Here is a 15748-nt window from a genome sequence, read left to right on the forward strand (position 1 = left end):
GCAAGTCTGCTCAGCTGAGTTAAAAACACTGAGAGCGCTCAGAATCGGGAAGACTGGCTGTCAGAGAAAGTACCCAACAGTGAACTGAAGAGTTGAAGTGAAGATCTTTGCATGAGGTGTCAGAGAGAATCTTTTCTGTCCGTCAGCACCAGTGGACGATTGTTCCCGGCCCTGGCTGCCCTTTGGTGAGGTCGGCCTACATTCTAACGTCTCGGTTGCACTTTACAGGAGTTAATGAATGCTCCAGTTTGTCTCCGAAGGAATTTATGAGAAGTCTTTACCTATTAACTCTGGACCCAGAGAGCTGCAATACTGACCGGCCGAGCTTCAGACACGACCACGCTGGTTATGCTTTGAAACTATTTGAACTCTCAAGCCTGTCTTTTAACTAAAGTAACACGTATTTGGCCACATGAGAGGAACCAAACTCTCAATGACACTGCACACTTTAAATCAGTAATTTCAGTCGGAATAAATGGCCTTTTTACGTATGGCTCCCTTTTTATTATTTCAAAATATATTTTACCTTGAACACCACTCAAAAGCTCTTCACATGAATGGTTTTATAAGGATAGCACCACTTCAGCCCAACAATACGGCCTCGTGAGTGTATTCAAATGCCAAGTTGGCAAAAAAAGACCCTACTGACGACCGACCTGAGCTTTTTTGTCATAAATGACCCAGAGGCACCTTCTCTTGAATGAAAATGTCACAAGATAAGTGGTTTTCTCTGATTCTCTTACAGACATACCTACAAGGCAGAGTCGACTCCATTTGATTTGCTGCTTTAAACCTGTACAGAATAAACATGAGATCTTGATATGAAGGAGCCCCGGGGCTACAGCGAGTGGGACTCAACACTCTTCTAAATGAACAGGGAGCTGGTGCTACAAGCTTCTTCTCCAAGAGATTGATTTTCAGACTTTGACCCAGAACGTTGAGCAACTGAAAGCCCACTAACCAGGCTCCCGCTGCGTGACTCAGCCCTGCATCAGAGAACCTGATGGATTAGACACTTTGATGGGTTTCTGTGTTTCAGATAAATATCAGAGTTGCTGAATACTTAAGTCATGACTCACTGCTACGGAAGCTTGGAACTGACACAGGGGACTGAGTACTGACTCTTTTAATTGTCCTACAGGGAACTTTGAGCTGCTGATGCGATGCTGCATGTTGATTATTTGTTGCACGCTGTTGTCGAGACAGAGCAGCTTTTATGCTGTCCAACGTTCTTCTCGTGCAGCCATCAGTGTTTCATATGCCAGTCTCTTCTTTTCCAAGTCCTCCTCTTTTTCCCTCCCTCCCATCATCCTTCTCTGTGGCTGAGAGCTTCTGACTGTTTATCTCCAGGCCTTTCTTTTCCGTCCTCTCCAGTCTGTCTGTCTCTCCCTCTGCCTTTTCCCTCTTCTGTGTGAATAGCTGGGATGCTTTTGTAAAGGGTTTCCATAGTGATGGGCCATTTGAACAAGTCGTCATTCTTGTCCGTTGGCTGTAAGCTGGAAGGAGGCCATGCTGACTCCCCCCGACACACAGACGCAGGCATGTGCAACTCAGGACAACTGTTATCCAACAAACCAGAGCGCTGCTGCACATTTGCTGGCTGGAGCTTCATTATGAACACATCTTGCTGTCGTTCCTCCCCTCTAGCGAGCACAGCGGCGCTAACGGAATCAAGTCACAGCTCAATAATGGGTGTGACGTATAGATCATTAACACTAGTGAATCATTGTTGGGTGCAGTTTATTTTGTAGTTAATACAGAACCGCTCCATCCATCCCCCATCACCCCTTAGAGGAGAAACACTCCTCTTTTTAAACAAGAAATGCAAACTCATTCACCCAGACAGAACATCCTTCCTTCCTTTCTTCCTATCTTCCTTTCTTCGTTCCTTCCCGTTTAAGACAGAATATAACCAGGCATTCACAGGGTCACGTTATCACGGGCATGTTTAATCAAGCACACATTTTGCAGAAAGGATCATAACTCGGCTTACCGCCTTAACCAGACTGGTACTGGCACGTCATGTCCGACTCATTGGGCTCTGCTGTGGGAGTAAGGTGTGCTGTGTTTTTCTGCTCTCATGTGACGGAACATGATGGCAGCAGACTCTCCTTTCCTGCCTGATCCTGTCCAGGGACCAGATTGGAACACAAGGAACTTGCTCAGGCTTGCTAATAAATCCATTTCACTGAGCATTTCACTTAAATGCCTTTGAACCTGGCAGGATCCCTCTCTCCCTTCCTGGACCTCCCTTTTTCCTAATTTGCATTGAATTGAGGGATTGTCCTCTGGTTCAGAGCCCAATAATGTGACATCTTCCGTTTTTATATTGTTCTGTTTCCGCTTTGGAGAGTGGAAGCAAGGGTGTTTGGTCAGTTGGGAAATGTCACCTATGTCTCATTGTGGCTGAAAATGCTCCACTGGTTTTGGTGGCATTGCTGAACCTTTCTTTCTCCGTCATGCCGACGTGTTTCAGACCTTAGCGCTGCTGTAGCTTAGCAACCTAGATCTATGTTGGCAACTTCCTGTGTGCTAGAATAAACCAGAATGAACCAAAATACCTCAAATAGCAGTATTATCAGCTGGTACTGTCATCTATAATAGAAGAATGCAATGTTTTATTATATTGTTATAGTGTTGAACAAAGAATATTTGTAAAAAGAAAAACAAAAAAGCTACAGCAATAGTACTTCTGCATAGCTCTTGAATTAGCTTGTGTTTCTTTCAAGGAAAATAATGAAAACCGTGACTATACTCCACAGGGAAACTTAATCATTAAAAAAATCCACTAAAACACATTAAAAGAACATTAAGCATGAATAGGCTGCTTAATAAAATTATATTCACTTCACACTTCTCATTGCAGGAAATTAAAAGATAATCAATGAAACCAGTAAACATCCCTTTTTGTAATTTCCACACGTGTGTGTGTGCGTGCTTGCGTGCATGTGTGTGTGTGTGTGTGTGTGTGTGTGGCCTTCTCATTACTGTCCATCTTGTTAAAGTGTTTGGTGGCCACAGGGAAGGATTAGGTGGATTAACAATGTTGAGCGTTACTGTGCAGAGTCACATGGACGCGAAGCTTTCTGGGAACCAACTGCTGCTTTTTAAAAAGGCAGGACTGTGACGACGCCTTCACCGGGCCAAAATTAGACGAGTTGCCGAGCTCACTGGCCCCTTTAAAGTTTCTGGACCAGTGGCGGTTGGAACTATTTTTATATGCAACACAGGCAGTTAGCAGACATGAAATTTGGAAGGTCATATAGTCTAACTTGTTTATCGGGGGTCTTTCATGGGAGGAACTCTGTGTGCAGTTGTTTTAAACTTGAAGGCGCGTGGTGTGTGTCTCCTCCTGAGATTACAGACTGCTGATCGTGCTCTTAAGTTGACCCGAGCATGCTCTCTCTCTCTCTCGCTCTCTCTCTCTCTCGCTCTCTCTCGCTCTCTCTCTCGCTCTCTCTCTCTCTCTCTCTCTCTCTCTCGCTCTCTTTCCTTCACTCACACACACATTTTATTGGAGCTTGCCTGTTCCATGCCAGGTTTTGTGTAACAAGCAAAGACAAGCATGTTATGAAATAGCACATGGAAAATCTCACACACATGCAAACTCTTCCTGGTCCTTCAATTCCCAAAATAAATAAACAAATAAAATCTTAATGGACAGCTATGTCAGGGTGTGTGTTTGTGTGTGTGTGTGTGTGTGTGTTGTGGAGTGGAGTGGAAAAAAGCAATAACAGACCCATGTGTGTTTGCAGGCTAGCGTGAAAATGAGTTAAATGATCCTCGGCCCACACAGAATTTGACAAGCATCTGTTGTGGCAGGCCTGTCTCTCCTGTGTTCAGGCACCTCACGCCATTCTCTTCCCCATCTGTCTTCAGTTATTAATAACTTGTTGGATCAGGATATAAGCCAATCACATTCCCTGGTTTCACCTTTAAAACGCCATCTGTGTCAAAGCGGTTCCCTTTTGCAAACTTCCACCTCTTGTTAATTAGTCGCTTCAACGTGGCAGCAGGTGTTCATGCTTAAACGCCATATAACAGTGAGTCACGGCTGATACACACCGTATGTCAGGTGAATTACCCCATGGCTGTTTGTGCATCTTTATTTCCTTTTTTAAACAGTGGCCTCAATTCTAGAACATTGCCTGACAGTAAAAAGGGATCAGGGTTGTTTGGTTTCTAGGTGTGGGTTTTGCACTCTTTAATCTGGGCTCCTTCCTGTCACTTCATGTACTGACACGATAAACTGTGGAATCGAGTTACCGACAGTGGGAGGAGTTCAGATAAATCACATTTGGAAACTAGATTAACGAGGCCCCAACTGGCTTCCGCAGAAATTCGGCTCCGGTCTGAATCTTCTCTTCTTTCTGTGTGGTTTCTCTGAATTTTTGTCACTGTTTTTGTTGCCAAATGGCAAAAGAGACTTAAACATTGAATAGCCTGATTTCCTGAGGCCGCTAATCTGTGAGGATGAGGCGTTGGTGCCGAGACGTGGCTGAAACCGTCTGTGTTTGGTCAGATCTCCTCTACTGCTGGCGCATTACTGCACTGCAGAGGTATAAAACACCTCCACCGTCGTGGTTAAAAGAGAATTTGTCATTAAAGTGAAGTCAGAAAGGCGATGAGGCAGACCCGGCGCTCGATTCTCGGCAGCCACAGAGTGGTCAGAGTAGTCAGGCTTTGCCTCCTGCGATCTCAAATATGCCTCTCTACATCCTCCATTTCCTCCCCACCACAGTTGGCGTTCACCCCTGGGCCAGCCTCACAAAGGAGCGAGAGGCAGGAGGGCAAACAAACCTACAGTGAAGAAAGAGTGGAGCAGAAAAAAGCTGTAGAGATGGAGGAAGAGGTTGAATCGGAACATTTCTGCCCATGAGACCAAAACAGTTCAGCCTGTATATTTTGGCTCTAAAAGTACGAGTGTGTGTGTGTGTGTGCGGATTCAGCCCTGGGGATCTCTGCAGCCCATCAAACTTTACAGCTAACTGCTGATTACGTGCCACTTGTATTGTCCTCGCTTTGCACAGCTCCGAGCCCATTATCAGCCTGGCAGCGGACGCAGAATTGGAGGCAGAGCTTAGCCTTTAACATGCTGTTACTAAAGTTTTCCTTTCAGCCGTTTCCTCATGGGGGTCTCTGCTCGCAGGCTCAGAACACGGCAAACAGTCAGACATTTGAGGCCGTGCTCATTCCCTCAATCTCCCTCCTGGGTTGAAGCCTGTTTACTCGGCTTGATGACATTATGACAATCAAGTGGGGATCAGTTCCATTCCACTTCCTGTCTGGAGGCTCCCTGGTGTGTGTTTAGTGATGGTTTTGCATACAGAGCCACATCGTCTCATTGAGTCTTTCCAGTTTGCCACGCTGCAGTTCTCCTGGACTCAAATAGTTGGTAAATTATTTTTTGGGTTTTATTTTTTTAAACGCGATGAGGCTCAATGGCACTCCATGTTCTGCAGCCTGTTTGCTGAAGGATGAGCTGCCTGGTTCAGGAATGATGACAGGAAGGACAGCGGGGACAAAAGATATCAGATTTCCTCTGATGTTCCGAGGGATGGGAGGTACAAAAACAGGGAACTCGCAGGATATTTCTAAATATATCTTTGAATCCTTGGTATCACCATCCCATATATGTTGCTTTTTGCGGCAAGCTGTCAGGGCACCTTGAATAAATTATCCATCCTGTTTATAGTCACAGGAGGCGTAAGCGATCAAAACTCTGCTCTTATGAGGGATGTCCTGGTTTGTGAGAGCTGACAGACTCTCACAGTGCCCCCCCCTCCACCCACACCCCTCTGCTCTCTCTTTGTATCCCTTCAATCATGGGCATCAAAACAAAGCTTGTCCTCAGATTCAGTCACCTCGTAGCTGTTCAACCTTAGAGAAGACTTCCTGAGGTGCGTTTGATTCGTGTTTGAAGTCGGCCCCTCTGTTTTTTCAGCACTGCAGCACTGCATTCAGCAGCGGCCAGGCGTTTGCACCATCACTTTGGGTATAATTTTGCATCGCAGTAAATTAGCTGAATCAGCGTAATGTGTCCAGACTCGGGCTTCTTCATCTTTTCAAGTCTAACAAAGTTTAAAGACGAGCCGGGCCGTCGCCCCCGCTATTCTCCAGCTTTCGGGGTTGCATTAATTGCCGTCCTTGTTCTCTTCTCCATTTTTGCAGGCACTAGCAGCCAATGCCGGCACAGGGTTTGCTGTAGCTGAGCCCCAGGTGGCCATGTTCTGTGGGAAACTCAACATGCACGTTAACATTCAGACAGGCCGCTGGGAGCCCGACCCATCCGGAACCAAGAGCTGTGTAGGAACCAAAGAGGGGGTGCTGCAGTATTGCCAGGAGGTGAGTCATTACAACGCTCATTTATAATGCAGGACAGTTAATAGATATGTATAGATAGTAAATGGAGCTAATTATAATTGTATGAGAAGGAAAAAAGAGTGTTGCCTTACTTGTTCTAATGAGCCTAATTTCCCCATCCTTTTGTTTTGAGTCGGGCTTTTCTTTTCCCCACTTCCCTTTTTCCTGAAATTATTCTTTAAATTTTCAGCAGCCCCCCCCCCCCTTAAAGCCTTCGTTGTATTTATTGATGACATTTTGATGGCATGTGGGAAAAGAGAAAAATCTCCACGCTCATTCATGGCTGATGCGATCAGGAGAATATAAAATGTGCATCAAAGCGTCATGCTCGCTGCACACACACACACACACGCGCGCACACACACTCAGACACACTTCTTTAATATGCATTCTCTGCTTCCTTATCTTCCAACAGATGTATCCTGAGTTCCAAATCACAAACGTGGTCGAAGCCGACCAGCAAATTCGTATTGAAAACTGGTGCAAGAAGAAGAAGGCGTGCAAAGGCCATGCCCACATCGTGGTGCCTTATAAATGCTTAGGTAAGCCTGTACATTAATAAGTAGGTCAAGGGCTCGGGGAAACCAATTAGAGGGCTCAGAGTGGTTCTTCACAGTCCTTCATACTGCCCGTAGATGGAAAAAAGAAAAGATTATGATACATCTTTGCCACAGGCAGAGGTGACATAGTGATATTGGAGCCTTGATTCAGTTGACTAATCCTGGCCTTGAGCTGCAGACTGAGCAGATCCAGGCGGGCTAATGTCTTTAAGACTGGATAGTTGAGGGGTGCAGCTTTTGAAGCTTGGGGAGGATTGCAGTATTACTTTCCTTTTTACCATTCAACCCGCACATCCCTCCCCACCTCATCTTTGTTCGCTGATCAGCGGCAGCGACACGGCATTAGCACAGTTGATTTAGATGTCGAACAGAGTCCCAGATAGTTTGAGCCACACGCTTCTGTGCTCTCTGCCATTGAGGATTACACGTTCTGGAACTATTATCCATCCGTCTGTGACAACTGCCGAGTTTTCCTAACGGAATCCTCACTGTGGAGTTAATTTTGCACCCCACTGATAATACACTATAATTAGCCATGTGACTCGAGATCATCAGTGAGTGGCTGTACTCTAGGCAAATGCATTGGTCAGGCAGTTATGGAGCCATCTTAACACTGCAGATGAACCAGAGAAAAGTAGCACTCAGAGCGAATGAGCTACCTCCCCAACGGCAAAGCTGCCTCATCCACTGCCAAACAAGCACTTCCTTATCTTCCATTGTCTAAATATCTTAATGTCATTTAACATGTACCAGCTATTGCCATTAATAGCATTTCTCTAAACCTCCAGTATCAGGCTCAAGAATTTCTGTAGAAAATGATCTTTTAATGTATTGATGGTAATCAGAGGGACCTCATGGGCCAGCATGGCTCATTGGAGATGAGATGTCACACTTGGGCACACGACTTTTCGAATTTTCATGGCAGCCCTGATTTGTCCACCGTCATTAGCAATTAAAAGCTGTCGACGAATACAGAAATGAAACCTCATCACATTTGTGGCAAACACTTCCCAACGCCCTTCCTCTGTCCAGCCAACTCGTCCTGATTGAGTTGAGTTGCTTTCCGGGATGAAAAGCTATTAGCAGTTCCGCTGGACTGTGAAATGAGCCACCATTCAAGAGCATTTTTGGCAAATGCACAAAGGAACCTTTAAGAAAATTCATGGTACATCAAAAACCACGACTGGAGTGGCCACACAGGGACTGAGACACGACCACAGATGAGTGTGTGCCCCTTTCTCTAGACTCTCCTGTGCTTGCCTTCATGGTCAGGGGCTGTATTTTTATACCTCAAAATGATTCCACCACAGGATTTTAATTAGAAGCATCTCACTGTAACCACTTCTAATATCATTACGGGTCTTCATCGCTTGTCCTCACACGTGTCACCAGCGCCCAAGATTTGGAGCCCCATCAGATTATGAGAGCAGACCTTCTGGCTTTGGAAAGGTGTCTGATGCGAGAGAACCGGGGGGGGCGACAGATGGAGGCCAGATAAACACAAGGTGTTGGCAAGGAGGAGGTTATTGAAAGCGTTTGTGTGCAATTATGTAATGGAGCGTGATAAGAGCTTAATTGGAGGCTGTGATCATATGCTACAAGCCCCAGCATGCCTCTGCATACGTCTGCAGGTTATTTGTCAGTCCCACCACGAGTCAACCTGTAGTGTTTGAATTTTTCACCAGCGCAGAATGTGTATGAGGAAATTCCTCCCAGTATTCTACCTTATATTCGCTCCCTCAGAATAATAGAGGAACATTTCTGAGGGGATTCGCGAGGCCTCTGACGCCAAAGTATGCCAGCAAATGTGATTTTGGTTCCACAGCACTCTAATCCCCTCCACAGTGATGCCTTTGTCAAAAAGCAGGTGATTATTTTAGCAAATTCATTTTTGGGATTTTGTTTTTGCAGATTAATCATTGGCAAATGCATGCGGGGCAGTGTTTACTGAGGACTTTGTGTGAGAATGTTTTTAGAAAAAATAATCCAGTGGAAAAAAAGAATACGATTAAAGAATCCTGTATTCTTTTATTCCTGAATAAACAATGATTATAAGGCTTTTTTTAAAGAAAAAAGATAAAGTTGATGAATTAACATGGAATTAAAAGACTTATTGCAATCATCAGAAGTGCCTTCGCCTTTCCTGTTGACTCGGCGTGTTTATTTAGGAGAGGGCGAGGCACCCAGTGACAAATCCTGATTTAATCAGTCTTGTGGATATTTCAGTCAATAACACTCATGCCTGTTTCAGAGCCACACACCTCTTTCCACTCATGGTTTGAGAAACAGGAAGAAGTAATCCTAAAATGTGATATTTTGCAGTTTTGTGGAATGGTTGGGCACCGATAACACCAACGTTAATACTCTTTGCATGAGTTTAAATGTTGGACGTGCATGCAAATGTTTAATCACAACTTACATCCGGGTTTTAGTCACGCAGTCAAATGATATCATGTAGGGTCCAAATATGATGCAAATGTAACAGGGTACAACACAGCCAACCAGGAATTAATGAATGTAACCTGACAGAATTAATGCCAGACACCAATATTTTCTCTATATGAATAAAGCATATAGCACAGCATGATGGATGAATTATTCCTTATGATTTTCTTCACCTCCTCTCAGTGCTGAACATTTCTGTTCTATTGGTTGCACGTGTCTTCCTTCCACTGTCTGGGTACAGTCAGCGGGTGTGATCCAGGTTATCTGACATACTTAACAGGAAAAGTAAGAAAAGGCGGATGAATAAGGGAGTTGGAACGCCGTTCACAGGGGGAGGGGAATATATGCCCACACACTCACACACAGCGCTGCTCTCCAAACTCCACCTTGCATCACACCTCGCAGTGAATACTTCGAGGGTACATTTGAAACCTCCTGCACCTCTCAGCAGAGCAGCGGAGTGTAAATGTGATAGAAGTGAGCGTTGAAGGATGAATCAGTCAGCATCCGCTCTGCTGGGAGTCGAGCTGTCTTGCCAGTACAGGAAGTGAGGCAGATGCCCTTTTCATGAAGCAGACCAGACATTTAAACAGTGTAAGAAGTGCAATCTTCCTCTCAGCTGGTGTCCAAAACAAAATATATTCGCTTTTCATTCAAACTATATCCCTGTACTTTGGTGTTCAGTTACTTTCCTCACACAAACCAGAGAAGCAGGGGGTCTTGGTGGCTGAGGGGGCTCTACTGTACCTCCTGGGTGGAGATGAGAAGCAGCTGCTGGGTCGTCAGCTATTTCCAGCTGTCTCGTCTTCCTCTCCTACCCTCTCATTTTCCAAAACACTGCTTCTTTTTTTTTTTAACTGCCTCGCCTGCTTCTTGACGTGCTCCAGTGTCGCTGCCTCAGGACGAGGGCTTCGAAAACCACTAAATGAACAGTTACAGGACAGAGCCCAGCCAGCGTGCTGGCACCACTAGACCTTCATGTTTGCCTTCTTAGTGCACCCTTCCTCAACTGGACTTTGCCCCAAACCTTCTGTTCATCTACCTTTACCGCCAGGCAACAGCCAGTCTTTTGTAATCTTCCCTGCAAAATATGATTGCAAAACAGTTTTTATGCCAAAACATTTCATATTTATCACATTGTGCTTTTTCATAACTGCGTATCTTTCTGCTGTCAGATTTTTCTATGAATTAAACATCTTTCAAAGGCCTTTTCAAGCTAATTGACTTGCCGAAGGATTCCAGAGTACTTATAAAGACTGTGAAAAGTGATTCTCTCCGCTGCCATTTTAAGTTAGCGGTATGGATGCAAGAGAGGGGATGTATCCACTCCTGGCTTTAGGTGCAGGGACAGATGTTCAGCTGTCAGGTGCCATTTCTGTAATGGAAATCTAACGGAGAAGGCCACTGTGAATTATTCTCTTAATCCGTCCACCCCCCCCCCCCCCCCCCCCCCCCCACCCCTCACTAGGGGCAGCAGTATATTTATAATTGGTGCACAATGCTGACAGTTTGCATGTCTGTGTTTGGTTTTTGCAGTGGGGGAATTTGTGAGCGACGTTCTTCTGGTTCCAGAGAAGTGCAAGTTCTTCCACAAGGAGCGTATGGACCTGTGTGTTAGCCATCAGCAGTGGCATGGTGTTGCCAAAGAGGTATGGAAAAGGATTAGCTTAAAGCTTGAGACAGCCTCCCTGCAGAGCTTTCGGGAAGAACTCCCCCCAAACTATTACACAGTTAATCAAACAAATTTTAAACCTAATAATCCTGGTGACCCTTGCATTACTTTCTGATCTTTGCTCTCTCTTCGATAATACCTTTCCCCGTGTCTCTGCGGGTCTCCGAGGCTCTCTGATCACAGCCTGACAGGGAATCCTCATGTCTCAGCTCCTAATCAGATTAGTGTTATGACTGCAATGCAGCTAATCCCCCCCCGGGCAGTCCCACAGCTCATCTTTAGGAACCGCTTTGACCAGAGCAGCACGAGGAGGAGGAACTCACCAAAACAAAGCCTCCTCTCTTCCATATAAACATACTGAAGACGTAACGTTTAATGAAGAGCTGGAGTCTCTACACACCATTCGTGTGTTCACGGCTGTTTAAAAATGAGCAATTTCTTCGCTTTGTAATGTTTCACGGAGTAAAACTGACACTTTCTGTGCTGACAGGCTTGTTCCAAAAGCACCATGGTGCTGCACAGCTATGGCATGCTGCTCCCCTGCGGCATTGACAAGTTCCACGGCACAGAATACGTCTGCTGCCCCTCCACTCACGCCGGCAACAACTCCCCCGCGCCCCCACCCTCCCAAGAGGATGACGAGGATGAGGAAATAGAGGACGAGGAGATCGACGAGGCCGATCTGATGGAGGAGGAAACCAGGTGAAGGCAAAAAAAAGTCTGTTTGTTTCCTCTTCTGAGGAGGACAGGCACCATCGTCCACCCAGATGAATTAGTCCTCCCTTAACTCATCACCCCCCCCCACCTCCACAGTGAGACACCAGCTGAGGAGCAGCCCACAGCAAAGGAAGATTCAGCGGATGACTACAAAGATGATGAGGAGGAGGAAGATGAGGAGGAGTACCACTATGTCTACGAGGATGAGGAGGCAGTAAAGGGGGACGAGGATGACAAAAAAGAGAACAAAATGCCAGAGAGCCAAGAGGACAAGACTCTGCAGGAACTGAAAGGTTATGATCTATTAAATTATAATCTGCCGTCTCGCTGCTACCTTTGCTTTTCTTCTTTAGTGGCACTTTGCCTACCACTCAAATATTATCAAACCTTTTTAACTCCTGAATCTCAGTCAGCCAGTAATTAGATAAGCTTGTGCAGTAACAAGTGCTTTTTCCTTGAGCTAATGGCAGATGTGCCCTCTGCTGCTTTATCAGAGCACAGTAACAATACATCACCCTGCTCTTTCTTTGACAAGCTGCTGATAACTCCAGTTCATCATGCTTCAGAAGGGTGTTTAAGCGGATGTAGCAGGTCAATCCTGCGGTTATCACGTTGTGTTTGTGATCAGCGTTAGCGGCCTGATGATGTAGCATGCTGTCCCCTCACAGAGGTGTGCACCCTGGAGCCTGAGACGGGCCCCTGCCGCGCCTCCATGCCCCGTTGGCACTTCGATGTGGACCAGAAGAAATGCGTGCGCTTCATCTACGGGGGCTGCGCCGGCAACCGCAACAATTTCGACTCGGAGGAGTACTGCATGGCTGTGTGCAAGCGCCTGAGTAAGTGTCACATGACAGGGGGCCACATTGGGCAAACTTCTGCCATGAAGTCTGTCACTCAGGTGGAAGCTGAACGCCTGTTACCTGTCGCTCATCGCCTATTGTTTCTTCCCTGATGTGTTTAAATTCTCTCTGCTGCGTCTCATTAATGAGTTGATGGGGGTTGGTTTTTCCTGGAGCTAATTGCTACAATCTTGTGTTTAAAATCCAAATATATCCATTGACAGTCGAACTACCGTAGTTTCGCAACCATAAGGGGTACCGTATTAAAAGGCGCAGTCTCAGTTACGGGTGCTATTTCTGTATTTAACACATACATAAGGCGCACCGGATTATAGGGCGCCAGCATGGTGAAACATACCGGTACGCTAGCTTAAAACATGTACGTTAGCAATTTACTCATGTACGTCATCTTCTGTATCCGAAATGAATGAAATGAATCCCAAATGGCTTTTGCGAAAGCCGAAAAGCATTTACAGATCTTGGAACTCGGTGCACACATAAGGCGCACCACATTATAAGGTGCCCCGTCCATTTTGGAGAAAATTTTAGATTTTAAGTGCACCTTAAGGTTGCAAAAATAGATAAAAATCAAGTCTAGAGGCAGCCTGTTTTCTGGGTAATGATCTGTAACCTGTCAAATAGATTCTTTGTTTTATCAGTAGAGTTAGAAAATGACATCACAGCCTTTTCTAATGCAATTCATGACCTTTAGAAGATGAAGCAGTAAAGGGCTTACAAGGGACTTTTGCTTACTTTTAACCCCGCGCCTCCTCTTTGGAGGTTGAGATGATGTTTTTGACGTCTCCAGTCAGCAAGGGGACCTCGTGAAGCCGAGAGTCCTTTGGCTCTGGATGACCCGGACGTCAAACAGACGTGTCAGCAGAAAGCCGACGGGAAGATGAAACAAACTAGAAAAGAAGGACTGTCGGATGGGTTTAAATTTATCAGAAGTGGAACAGAAATGTGAAGAGTCCTTTTGGGTCCTTTGTGCAGCAGCAAGCTGTGTTCTGCTTTGGAATTTCTTGATCCAGCTATTGTTTTTAGCCGACATCACTCACCATATGTGTTCAAATATTGGCAGTCACCCTGGTGACTCCCCAGCCCACCGACGATGTTGACATTTACTTCGAGACCCCCGCCGACGACAAGGAGCACAGTCGCTTCCAAAGGGCCAAGGAGCAGCTGGAGATCAGGCACCGCAGTCGCATGGAGAGGGTGAGGATGTGTTTTGTCCTGCCTTGAAGAAGCCTTTTAGGGTTGTCCTCATGCTGATCAGTCTGCCATTTGCCATCCCTTCAAATTTCAAGCATTAGAAAACAAAAGATTCTGCATCTGAATTCAGCACCAGAAATAAATGGAAAAAGAATAAACCTGTATTTTAAGTGCCTCTTATCAGTGAAATCAAAGGCTTTTTATCCTGGTTTCCGGTTGTCTGTAGGTAAGAAAAGAGTGGGAAGAAGCTGATCGTCAGGCTAAGAACCTTCCAAAGGCTGAGAGGCAGACTCTGATCCAAGTAAGACACCGATCCTCGACCTGTGTGAGCGTTCCCTTTGTTCCTGTGTTTGTGTGAGACGTAACTTTTACTGTCCCATGTTCCCTGTGCCATTTAAGATCTCTTTTCCCTGGCTGCCCTATCTTTAAAACACTAAGACTAAATTAGGACAGCCTGACAGAGAAGCCCCCCCCCCCATCTTTTGTTCAGGAAGGTATACATTATTGAGTGTGATTTTTGTTTACAGCACTTCCAGGCCATGGTGGAATCTCTGGAGGAAGAAACGGCCAGCGAGAAGCAGCAGTTGGTGGAGACCCACTTGGCCCGGGTGGAGGCCATGCTGAACGACCGCCGCCGACTGGCGCTGGAGAATTACCTCGCTGCCCTGCAGGCAGACCCTCCCAGGGTAAATTCCCAGACAAGGGCATCTTTTTGTCCTGACCTGTCTGAATGTTTCATCCCCGCTAAATGTGTGAACACAAGCGGGTTTACGAGGATACGGCGAGCCGTGCCTCCTACTGCGCCTTAAGCTGACAGTGTCTTCTGCCAAATCTCATCTCATCACAGAGACAAAGATTTCCTGCTTGAGCAATAACTCGGTTACGTTAGAAGCTCCAGTAATAATCCCTGTGTCATTTATTTAATGCCTCTTATCTAATATTTCCCTGCTCCTTTTGGCAGCGCACACTTTGTCTCTGTGTCACAAGGTGCTGATAACATTTTTACCTGCTTGGTGTTGGGCTTCCGTCCAAAAATAGTGAAGTGTCCCCAGCATAAAATAATTTTAGACGGTTTAGCTTCATTGTATAATTGCTGTCACGAGACTTGTGTTAAAAGACAGAAATGTTGTGACAGTATTTAACGTGTGGGCATGCTGTCTCCTTCAGCCCCATCGCATCCTGCAGGCCCTGAGAAGGTACGTGCGTGCTGAGAATAAGGACCGCCAACACACCATCCGCCACTACCAGCACGTCCTGGCTGTGGATCCCGAGAAGGCTGCTCAGATGAAGTCACAGGTCAGTTTTTAGAATCCCAATCCTCACTTGGTTCATCTGTTCATAATAAATCCTCTGTGTATTATAGGAAGTCTCTATGGTTCGGTTTGGTGTCTCCTGGGCTCCTTTAGGCAGTGAACACATATTGTGTCACTACAGTCGATCCTAAACCACTCCCTATCCTGCTCAGACAGATGGTGGTGTCTCATTCTGCTCTGCCCCATTTAAGTGTAGGAAGTAGAAGTCATGGCAGAGGGATTCGGCTGACAATTTGCCTCTTAATTGTGCTTGTCTGCATGTTCCAGTACCCTTCTACATCATTTTTGGTAATCAGTCAATAATGAGAAAGAGGACAAGCTGGATGCATACATTAATTAGATGATATGGGTGCACGTCTTTGCTGCCTAATAGCCAGTATCTTGTCTCCCAGAAAAATTGCAACGAGCTTAAATATATTTTCTGCTCTTTATTTGTTTGATATTTAACTTAAAAACATGCCCAGTGTGCTTGATTTATTTGTAAGGCAATAAGCACCCATGCTGAGCATAGGAGAGGTTGTCTAATGCATCAAAATCTCCACTCTAAGACTCTAGAATCTAATCTTCGTTGTGAGGGTTATTTATCAACAGCAGGGCTCCAGATAGGCTTTAAAGCTAAAGGTGCAT

The 15748-nt window shown here is 45.6% G+C and overlaps 1 protein-coding gene across 4 annotated transcripts in view; it reads left to right on the forward strand.

Annotated features, from left to right (window-relative positions):
- Window positions 1-15748, forward strand: part of aplp2 (amyloid beta (A4) precursor-like protein 2) — a 31354-nt gene that overhangs the window by 9303 nt on the left and 6303 nt on the right. For all 4 annotated transcript variants that reach the window (XM_057049044.1, XM_057049046.1, XM_057049045.1 and 1 more), the window contains exons 2-11: window positions 6172-6345; window positions 6779-6905; window positions 10905-11017; window positions 11531-11742; window positions 11854-12050; window positions 12426-12593; window positions 13678-13811; window positions 14035-14109; window positions 14336-14494; window positions 14976-15104. In XM_057049044.1, coding sequence (XP_056905024.1) covers window positions 6172-6345; window positions 6779-6905; window positions 10905-11017; window positions 11531-11742; window positions 11854-12050; window positions 12426-12593; window positions 13678-13811; window positions 14035-14109; window positions 14336-14494; window positions 14976-15104 — 1488 coding nt within the window. The remainder of the gene's footprint in view (window positions 1-6171; window positions 6346-6778; window positions 6906-10904; window positions 11018-11530; window positions 11743-11853; window positions 12051-12425; window positions 12594-13677; window positions 13812-14034; window positions 14110-14335; window positions 14495-14975; window positions 15105-15748) is intronic.

The sequence above is a fragment of the Takifugu flavidus genome, chromosome 12 (assembly GCF_003711565.1).
Source record: "Takifugu flavidus isolate HTHZ2018 chromosome 12, ASM371156v2, whole genome shotgun sequence".
Taxonomy (NCBI): domain Eukaryota; kingdom Metazoa; phylum Chordata; class Actinopteri; order Tetraodontiformes; family Tetraodontidae; genus Takifugu; species Takifugu flavidus.